The sequence below is a fragment of the Lonchura striata genome, chromosome 3 (genome assembly GCF_050655825.1).
Source record: "Lonchura striata isolate lonStrDom1 chromosome 3, ASM5065582v1, whole genome shotgun sequence".
Taxonomy (NCBI): domain Eukaryota; kingdom Metazoa; phylum Chordata; class Aves; order Passeriformes; family Estrildidae; genus Lonchura; species Lonchura striata.
Window position 1 is genome coordinate 98614163 of NC_140705.1, and position 9976 is coordinate 98624138.

Below are 9976 nucleotides of genomic sequence, written 5' to 3' on the forward strand. Positions count from 1 at the left end.
GTTTAACTACTGAAATGTGAAATGTGCAAATTCACATTTCTTGTTTCTTCATTGTTTGATTGATTTCTCCCTGTTAAATCACACTACCTGAGGATGTCAGAGCATGGATTTTCCAGCTTTTTTGTATTCCCACTGAGGCATGTTAGCCTCTGGGTCTTAAAGATGCTGTGACAGCTGTTAAGACACGTTGTCTGTACAGACAACAGAATTTCTCTAGCTGGGCCCAAATTCCACTAGGACCCTTTCATCAGTCGAGCATTTGAAGAAGCATTGCGTTAGATCTACGCATAGAGGTGTCGATCATCTGAAGGAAGGAAGGAGGAGCATCAGTGTTGATGCAGTGAGCTCTCAAGTGACAGGAAGACCCTGAGATGTCTTGTATGAGAGGTCAGGTCTGGATTTTTAAGATTCATTATTGCCAGGCTAACCAAGAGTATTCACCCTGAAACGATGAAACTCACCTAGGCGCTGGATCTGGGTTTTGCGATAATGTTTGGTACGGATGCATTTGGTTTGGGTTCTTCAGACTCAGTAAGACAACTAGATTTGTATTTATGTCACATAATTTCAGAAACTTGCATGGTAACTACATACCTCTTCCTTAGATTCAGCATATTTTTCTTTCCTGCCTCGCCTGTAGATAACATGCATTAGTTATATAGTAACCATGACTATCTCAGTATAACAAAGTGTGAAAATAATGAAAAGCCTTCAGAGGCACTACATGCCCTTGGTAACCTAGCTCTGCAAGACAGATGTTGCATCTAGAGCCATGCCACTGAAAATCATATGTACATGTATGTATCTACAGCGTGAACACTTACCCAGTCCTCGAAGTGACGGCTCCCGTTCTGCAGCAAGTCCTCAAACTGTATAGTGCAGTTAGCTACAAAATCGTCGTACCCGATGGGGGCATCATGGAAAACAGCCATCTCTATCTTCCTGCCATTACAAACGTCGGTGACAAATTCATCGTTCCAAGCAGGACTGTTGGTCTTTTGCTTGGTCGAGGTCTGCCCGATCCTGGAGTCGTCCACATTGAGGGCGATGTAAGGGTCCAGCAAAAAGGTCTGTGGCCTGGGACCCACCGCATGCCTCAGAGACCACGCCGTGGGTTTCAGATTCACTGCCTCGCAGATCTTGATTTTCAGCAAGCCATTGAAAACCACCATGGCTGGATAGCTGCACTTTTCCCGGGATCAAACACTCGCTCAGCACTCGCACCGAGAGGGAGGGAGGGAGGTCTCGCCAATAAATAGGAGGGCAGGTCTGGGAGGTGGGGGAGCAGGGTCTCTTCGCCCGGCTGCTGCTGTTACCTTTGATTATTTAGCCTTTGCTCTTGCGACACCCAGTGAATACATTTATTTTCTTGCCCGTGTTTCTAACGGAAAACAAGGGAGGGGGGCCGCCAGGGAGGGGGAGGCGGCCGCGGCTGCAGGAACCCCCGAATGCTATCAAAACCCGGGCATAATCAATCCGGGGGCTAAACAAGAGCCTTCTCCCTTCACCCTGACCATAATCCTGGATCAGTCCTCGCAGAGGAAGCAGAGCCGCGAACCCGGGCTCCCGCACACGCCAGTCCTGCCCGTGCGCCGCACAACAATACACACACACGCATACACACACACACACGCACACACACGGATCAGAAACACCGGCCGACCCACCAGCCCTGCCTACTGCACAGCCTCCGCTCAGCAAACATCCACCCGGGGACCTTCCATCCGCGCCGGCCGCAGCCGCCCGTCCTGCGCCGCCGCCGCCTCCTGCTCCGCCGCCGCCAAGGCCGAGGACCCAGCGGAGCGACCCCCGCGCATGGGGGGCGCCGGCAGCGGAGCGGCCCGCGCGGGTCTCGGCGGGCTCCGGCTGGGCGGCCGCCGCCCTGGCGATGGGCAGAGCCGCCGCCGCCGCCTCCCTCCCGCCTCCCGCCGGCCGCCCCCCGCCCGCCGCCTCCCCTCGGCCGCCGCCGGCCGCCTCCCTCCGCGCAGCCCCCGCCCGCTGCCGGTGCCGCTCCGCCGCTCGCTCCAGCGCAGGAAATGCGCAAAAGACGTCAGTGTGTGTGTGTGGGGCGAGCGAGCGGCGGCGGCGGCAGCCCCGGCCGTGCGTGTGTGTTTCTGTGTGTGTATGTTTGAGTGTAGAAAGTTTTGCTGTTGGGGGAGCAGCGCGGCCGCCGCCAGCCGGGAACCGCAGCGGGGGTCGCGTTCCCCGGGCTGGGCTTGCCGCTCCTCCACACCCGCCGGGCGGCTTTCCGCTGGGGACACTGCCCGCCCCGGCCCCGCGCCTCCTCCGCCGCCTCCTCCTCCTCCTTATAGGATATAGTGGTGAACCAAAGGTGGATAACGCGCCCCCGGCCGCCTTTATTAACGTGCTTGGCCCCCAAGGTCCTGTGCGGACCGGGACCACCACTCACACCGCGCCGGGCGCTTCTGGCGCCGCGGTGCCGGCGGACGCCCCTTCCCGCAGGGCTTCCCGCCCCTCGCCCTTCTCTCCGTGATCCCCGGGACGCCTGTGCCCGAGCCTGACGGGCAGCGAACTCCGCCGCCCCCGCCCTGCCCCGCCGCCTGACAGCGCCGAGCCCCGGCCCGCGTCTCCGCCACCCCCGCCCACCGCGGCAGCGGCACAGACAGCGCTACGTCAGCGGGGGCCGGGCCGGGCCGGAGGAAGAGTTTCCCCGCGGTGTGCGAGCGCCGGGAAGTGCCGAGCTCCGCCAGGGGAAGCGGCCTCCCGGGGCCCGCCCGGCCCAGCCCGGCTCGGCTCGGGTCGATCCGAGCCGACCGGGAGGCGCTGCCTGGGCTGGGACAGAAGCCGCCTGTTGGCCGCCCGACGCCCCGCGGCGGTGGGGCACTGCCGGCCCCTTTGTGTGCCGCGGTCACCTGGCCCGTCCCTGCCCCACCTCAACCCGCGGCGCCTCCCCGCTGCTCCGAGCTGGCGCTGGGCGGGAGACCGCAGACGGTCCCCACTGCCATGCAAGTGTACTGAAAAGGGGAGGAAAAACACCCCAAAACCATCTGAAAGGGTAAAAGGGTGTGCGTACCGTGTTCTCGAACACTATCTGCACGTCATAAAAGATTTTGGTAATTTTTCATCACCATGGTATCAAATACCCTATGAAATACCCGTGAAGCACGTGCAGCCTGACTTTGTCCTCCTCAGAACAAACGTAGTCGGGATCTGGATGGTTTCCCATGGTGAAAATTATTACTGCCTTAATTATTTTTAGCCACTGATTTTCTCTTTGTATGTGTGCGTGCCTGTGTTGAGAAAGTTACCAGGAAATGGACAGACTTTGCCCTTTGATGGGATTTCAGTTCGCTGTAGTATCACAAGAGAAAAGGCATCAGTCCTGGCACTGGGGAGAGAGCTGGGTGCTTCGAAGAATCAGCCAAAGTAGAAAGAAGCTGGATTGCCTAGATGCAGTTGAATAAGAACATAAAAGATGAGCACCCAGTCCTTGATCTGGACCTGATATTCCTGACTGGAGAGGAAAGAACAGATAATTATGGATTTCTGCAGATAATGGCTCAGGAGGCAGGTGTTATATTTGGAGCTAATGAAACAGCTCCAGTATCTGTGCTTCCAGAGCAGTTTCCAGATAGGAGATGTGGTACTAATGAAGCCAATGGGTCATGAGAGCATTTGTGTTAATGGAAGACAGACTTTCTGGTGCCTGTTGCCACTTAGTCTACTAGTCAAAATAGAAGTACAGTAAAATCTCAATGTTCATTGCCATCTTGACAATCTCCAAGTAGGTTCGTTTGATACAAAACTCTGGTATGGAACCAATTATGGGAAAGGTCTTCCTTTGCAATTCAGCCTTTCCTGGGCTCACAGCAGCTGTGATGTATCTATCATGTCACTTTTGTAAGAGACCATACTTGCAGGCCCCACCAGAAATCCAAGACCTGCTCCCTTCCTCCCAGCCCCATTCCCTACCTGATGCATATAGTACTATATATTAAGCCATATGGTCTTAAATTTAGTGTGTGAGAAAGAACACTGTAATTAAATATTTTGTCTGGATATCTTTGTGTTTTTTTCTCAATAGGGGCAATGTAAATAGTATGCTCCATTTCCTTAGATACTTATTGGAAAACATGAAAGCCAAACTGATACACTGTTTAATTTTTTTCTGGTTATTTTTAGAGAACTACAACTGTATGTATTCTGTTTGCCCAAGGTAAGTAAACAGAGTCTCCATGGTGAGTTTAATGACCTAGCATCTCTCTGAGATTACACATGCATATTGCGAAAGTCTGAATAAATACAGACATTATTAGCACAGCATACAAAATAATAAATAGACCTTATATTTGGCTAATTACACATACCGTCTACTGTATACCTAGCTAGGCCCCGATCCCTAATTTGAGCCATCTGCACTTTTCCATACACTGAAGCAAGCTAAAGTTTGGTTTCACAAATTATTTCTTCTAAGAATAAATGTCTGTCTGCATGAACAGGGATTTACAAGCTCACTTAGGATCAGACAGCTCCAGCCTTGCACTATTTAGGAAAATACAAATATCTTGCAGAGTTTTAATTTAGTTTTAGATTTAGGTGGGTTTTTTTGTTTAGTTTGGGTTTTTTAGATTATATTTCAGAAAAGCATGTCTATGTCAAGACTGAACTTCTATCACTAAGCGGTTCTTAACCAAATTACCCTGGAACAGTAGTCTTAAAATCCAGTAACTCAGATACATGGAGCAACATTACAATGCTTCTTGGAAGTTCATCTAAAAACTTGGCTCAGCAGTCTCAAAAACTCTAAGTAATAGACAGCAAAGAACATTGCAACTGCAGGTACCATTTTCCACTTGAAAAGTTTTTAGTATTTGCTTGCTTTTTCCTGTTTTCTTTCTGTGCATACAGAAGGATTTGGTTCTTTAAGAGCGGAAGAGCAAAAGCTATTCTATTTTGCTCAGGGAGATCTGGAGAGGAAGATGCAGCACTTGCAGTATTTCTCCAGCAGAAGGGCAGTAAGAAGTATTCCAGATGCATTTCTGTACTCTGTTGCAAAGGCTGCAGCAGCGCAGTAAACCATGGCCCTGAAGTTTTATTATGTTTTAGCTGGTTTTCCCAGAATTTTTTTTTTTTTTTTTTTTTTTTTTAATATACAGAGGGTCTACAGAGTATCTGTACTCAGGACTGGTTAAGGTGATCTGTCTACTCTCCAGAAGTAACTTTTGCTGGTAGAAGCCCCTTTGTTCAGCACTCTGAGAGCAAATAGCCTTTGTGTCAGGGTTGTTCTCCGTGTGTGCTGCTCAACTGGAAAAGGAAAAGACCCCTGAGAGATCATAAAAACACAGGCTAATCAGCTTCTATTTTCATTCTTACTTTAGGAGAGAGGCTACATCAAACGGATAAGGGATAGCAGCAGCGGCAGCGCCAGCACGCCGTCACCTGCGGCCAGCGGCCTCGCAAGGCACGGTTTTACTCCCGCAAACGCCTCTTAGGCTGCGCTGCCCTGTGTCAGGTAGTGGCGGTGGCAGCGACAAGGAGGGACGAGCAAGCTGTAGGCAGCCTGTAATCTCAGACAGTCCCTGACCTTTCCCTGGCCTGTGCATCCTCCATAGCTCTGTGGAGAAACAGCACTATCTGGTGGAGAGAGCATGTAAAGTCCTTCCAGGAGTGGCGTTAGGCTTAATTCTATTCTTGCAGCCACAACTGAAACTGGGTTTGAAGTGTTGTTGCTCCAGATTGATAGATAGCTTAACTGCATTTTCAAGAGGATTAATTTTTTTATAGTCCCATTAGTCCTAAAAAAACTGTTCAAACATTGGAGAAAAGTCAGCAAATTTTCAGAATTTTCCAAGTTCAGCAATATGAAAGAATGAGAGGAGATTTTGTGTTGTTTTCTTTTTAAAAGGAGCATCATTTCTTAGAGTTATACTAAACAGATAGACAAGGAATAAAATCAGGCTTGAATGCAGGAGAGATTTTTGGAAACACCTTTATGTAAAAAAATGAAATTAAAGCCAGACTCCTCATTATAGCCCCTGTGAAAACTGAGGAACTCTGAATCCACTCTGGACAAGAATATATTCCAAGAATATGAAGATATTCATTAGTATGAGTATATCCACTGAATTCCTTTGAACTTAATGGATATGCTTATGCAAGTGCAATAGTTAGGAGTTTGTGGAATCAGTCCCTTCCTGGCAAGAAATCAAAGATGGCTGTCAAATTCTGACTATCTTTGAAAGTCAAATTTTTATTTAGCATCTAATTTTAGAGGCACAGTTATGAAAAAAAAAACATCCTCAAGAGCATTTTCACTCCTGTCATGATGCAAATGATCTTTTGAGTGTATCAATAAATAATCCATCTTTTCTAAAAATGAAGAAAAAGACCAGTCTTAGTGAGCTTGGTCCAGCCTCCAAATCCATTCCAAGATTTCCTTTGTGTCCAGCCAATTTCCTACTAATTTATTCTTCACTCCAAAAGTATGTACCTGGGGAAGTTTCTTAAGGCACTCCCAATTCTCCCTGTGAAATGTCTCAGCATAAGGGATCTTGTCAATGAGTGATTAATTAGATCTACAACTCTCTCTCTAGTGTAATTATACTTTTGGTAGTCTTCCCAACCTCTTTTAAAAGAACATACTAAACACTAGCTGAGTGTGTTAGCTTTCACTGGGACTAAATCTCCGAGAGTACATCTGCATGGATTTGCAGATTTAAGGTACATGGTTCTGGCGGGCACGGTGACATGGTGACTTCAGTGCAGTGTCTACCAGCCAGGCTGTTCTCAGGTATGCACCTGGCTTGCTAGCCAAGACTGAACCCATGATATCATACCTTCCCAGCAGTTCTTATCTCAGCTAGATAGATCACAGCCAGTTTAAGCATATCTGCACGTGTTAGAAAAACATACCTCTGCAGTTGCAGAACATATGCTTAGGTCACTTCTAGGCTAGAGATTTCTGGCTCAGGCAGGGCTGTAGAGCAGCATGATCTCAGACAAACACAGCTGTGCCAGGGACTCTCACCATTTTGGGAGCGGGTGTTATTATTTTATTGCTTGTGGATGGTCATTTTTTTAATTGATAGGAAAGGTTTTGTACATCTTTCTGGTAAAATATAATGGAACTTCTATACTTTTGTATGTACTCCAAATATAAAAATAGGCTTCCACTTCATCTCCTTCATGTCTTCTCTCAACCTTCACATGAATCTGCTGACAGCATTTACTGTAGGTTTGCCATTTGCAAATATTTGCAAAGGATTGTTAGTATTCTATACAAGGAAATGCTGGAAAAACTTCTGAAGGGTAAAACCGAGCTCTGGTCTGTTCCTTGGTTTATCGGCCCTCAACTTGAGAATTCACACCAGGTTTCTGGGGCAGGGAAACTTGGAGTTACCTGGCATTGCTCAGGACTAAAATAGGAATTCAGACTCAGTGATTAGATTGTCATTGCTGGAAGTAATTTTTGTACAGAGTGCAAGGAAAGAATTCTGGAATGGATCAGGATTCAAGAGACAACCTCCTGCCCTAGATCAGCCCCTCCACACACACGAGGTGAGCCTTGGAAGATATTTTTTCTAAGAGTACAGTTCACTCTCTGCATCAAGACTAGAAGAGGACAGGAACATGAAGGTCACTCTTACCTTTCCAGGCTGTTGCTTTCTTGATCAGCACAAAGGAAAAAAAAACCTCATAGTCTATGTGCTACTTGAATGAATGATTTTGTATTGAAAAAAACCCAAACCAAACCAACCATGCACAGTAAGTAGAGAAAAGGACCGGTCTGTTTCCTTCCTTTCTTCTCTACCAGCTACACGATTTCAGGCAACACAGTTTTCTAATTTCAGCAAACACAGTCTAGTGCTCAGTGTGACTCCTTTCATGATAGAAAAGCTGGCCAATGGGTTGTTACAGCCCCCTGAGGCTGGACACCCAATGTATGTTGGGGTCAGCTGTCAATTGCCCATACTTCTCTTGGCTTTTACTAGTTTTATTTCTTCCATATTGTACCAAAGTATTGTTGCTTCTAAAAACTGTTCTTAATTTGAAGTGGACTTCCTCAAAAGAAACTGTGAAGTGAGCTGAGCGTGTTTGCCTCCAGGAAATAGAATTGATTGCCTACTTTCTTGTACACTACAGGAGTGGAAGCCACATAATGCATAGCAGGATACAGCATACCAGGCTAGAGGGGTTTACTGTTCTTCTGATCTGTTTGGTTTGAGTACACCAGAAGAATATTGAAAAAATAAGAGAAGCTCCAGGTCTGGGAAGCTTGATATTTACATGCCTAGCCATCAGCAGATATAGTAATTTTCCAGAGAATAGTGGCAGTGTGTATATACTTAATTGAAGCATTGCTAGCATTCATCCTACTGTCTTACCCTGAACCCTGGGCAGGATTTGGAGCATCTGTCTCTGTGTGACACTGCAAGGCAAACTCCTTTCACAGTTGATAAGTTGCAGGGGAGTAATAAGTGTGCCCAAGGTGTAACTATTGTTACCAGCTTCTGTTAATTTTCTTGATGATTTTGAATTATGCACACTATTGGTTCAGTAGTATGAATGAAATGTAAAAAGAATAGACTTTTCAAAAGAAGGTAGTATCACTGCTTAAAACACAGAGTGAGAAAGAGGATGAGTAAATGGCTGTGTTTTGGAAGTACCTCTGAATTTTCAGTGCTTTAATTGTAAAATATCTGACTAGAGATATTTTCGGTACCTCAAGTTAAGTGGACAATTTTCAGAATTTAGTCCTAATCACCTCTTAAACTCGCATATGAAGTCATTAAAAGAGTCACTAATAAAACCAGTATGCTGTTATTCTCACAGCCTTCCTCCAGCCTTTTCCCATGGTAGTATTCAAGAAGTGAAACTTTGTAAAATTGATAAATAAAGGCAGAATAAAAATGTGATGTAATGATTTACAGTATTGGAGTGCTGTCATTTAGGATATGTAGGATATGCTGAACTGTACTTTTTAATGGCCTCATTAATACACTACAATGATGGCTGAAGCCTAAAAATACCTACATGCATTTGCATAAGACTATACAATCTGAATCAGGATTCAGGACTCTTCAGGAGATTTATTCCTGTATATGTCTTTGGAGAACTAAAATGTAGTACATAGGTTCACAAGTATTATATTTATATCTTTGAGGTTGCTAAAGCCCAGTTTCATTTTCAAGTGCAGGTGGCAGTTTCAACTTTAAAAGGTCATGGACAGTCCAGAAATGGTTGTTGGTCTAACGTATTTCTCATAAGCAGAGGAGTGTCAGTGGGTAAAACCTTTGAGGTGTGGACAACTGACAATGATGGTTTTTCTGAAAAAGTATTAATGGGCCTCTGCTGGCAAACACAGAATAGAAAACAGTTGACCACTAAATTGCCATGACTCCTGACTTTGGAGTTCACAAACAGAATAAAGACACAAAGGATTAGCAGGTCATAATTACTCCTCAACTGTTTATTTTACTTTTCTTTTTCCTTTTTATCTTTGTGGGTGGGGTTTTAAGTCTGTTGCGCTCCATTTTTCCTCTTCAATTACTAGCTCCAAGCATACCCACCTAACTATAAGAGCTAAGAGCTTCACCTCTTTATCTTCATGTTTGCTGTTGTGAATTTTAGAAGCTCTTAAAAACCCAAAGTTCTTAATAATCCAAATAATGTCTTCCTTCAGTGTAATCCCACTTGGCTGTAACAGCACAAGAGGGACAGAAAGCAAAAATGTGATCCCATAGCAGAACACTTGTTAGAAGACAGGGCATGATCCACTCCCATACATACAGATAATAGGGAATTGCTGAGTCTGAGCAAAGCACAAGATGTCTGAGTTAGTGCTACCTTATTAGTAATTATACCCCTGTAACCTCATAGGTATCTACAAAACTTTCACGTGTCTATCCTCAAAGCATCCTCTTTAATACTTTCATTTTGAGATACGATGGCTATTCTATAAATGCAAAGAAAAGACTATGTTTAGCAAATAACTTTTAGAATATATCCTCTATTA

At 45.9% G+C, this 9976-nt stretch overlaps 1 protein-coding gene across 3 annotated transcripts in view; it reads right to left on the reverse strand.

Annotated features, from left to right (window-relative positions):
* Window positions 1-1855, reverse strand: part of PRKCE (protein kinase C epsilon) — a 283489-nt gene extending 281634 nt beyond the window's left edge. For all 3 annotated transcript variants that reach the window (XM_031504267.3, XM_031504268.3, XM_085575935.1), the window contains exon 1: window positions 825-1855. In XM_031504267.3, coding sequence (XP_031360127.1) covers window positions 825-1172 — 348 coding nt within the window. In that variant the 5' untranslated portion in view covers window positions 1173-1855. The remainder of the gene's footprint in view (window positions 1-824) is intronic.
* Between the last annotated feature and the right edge of the window lie 8121 nt (window positions 1856-9976).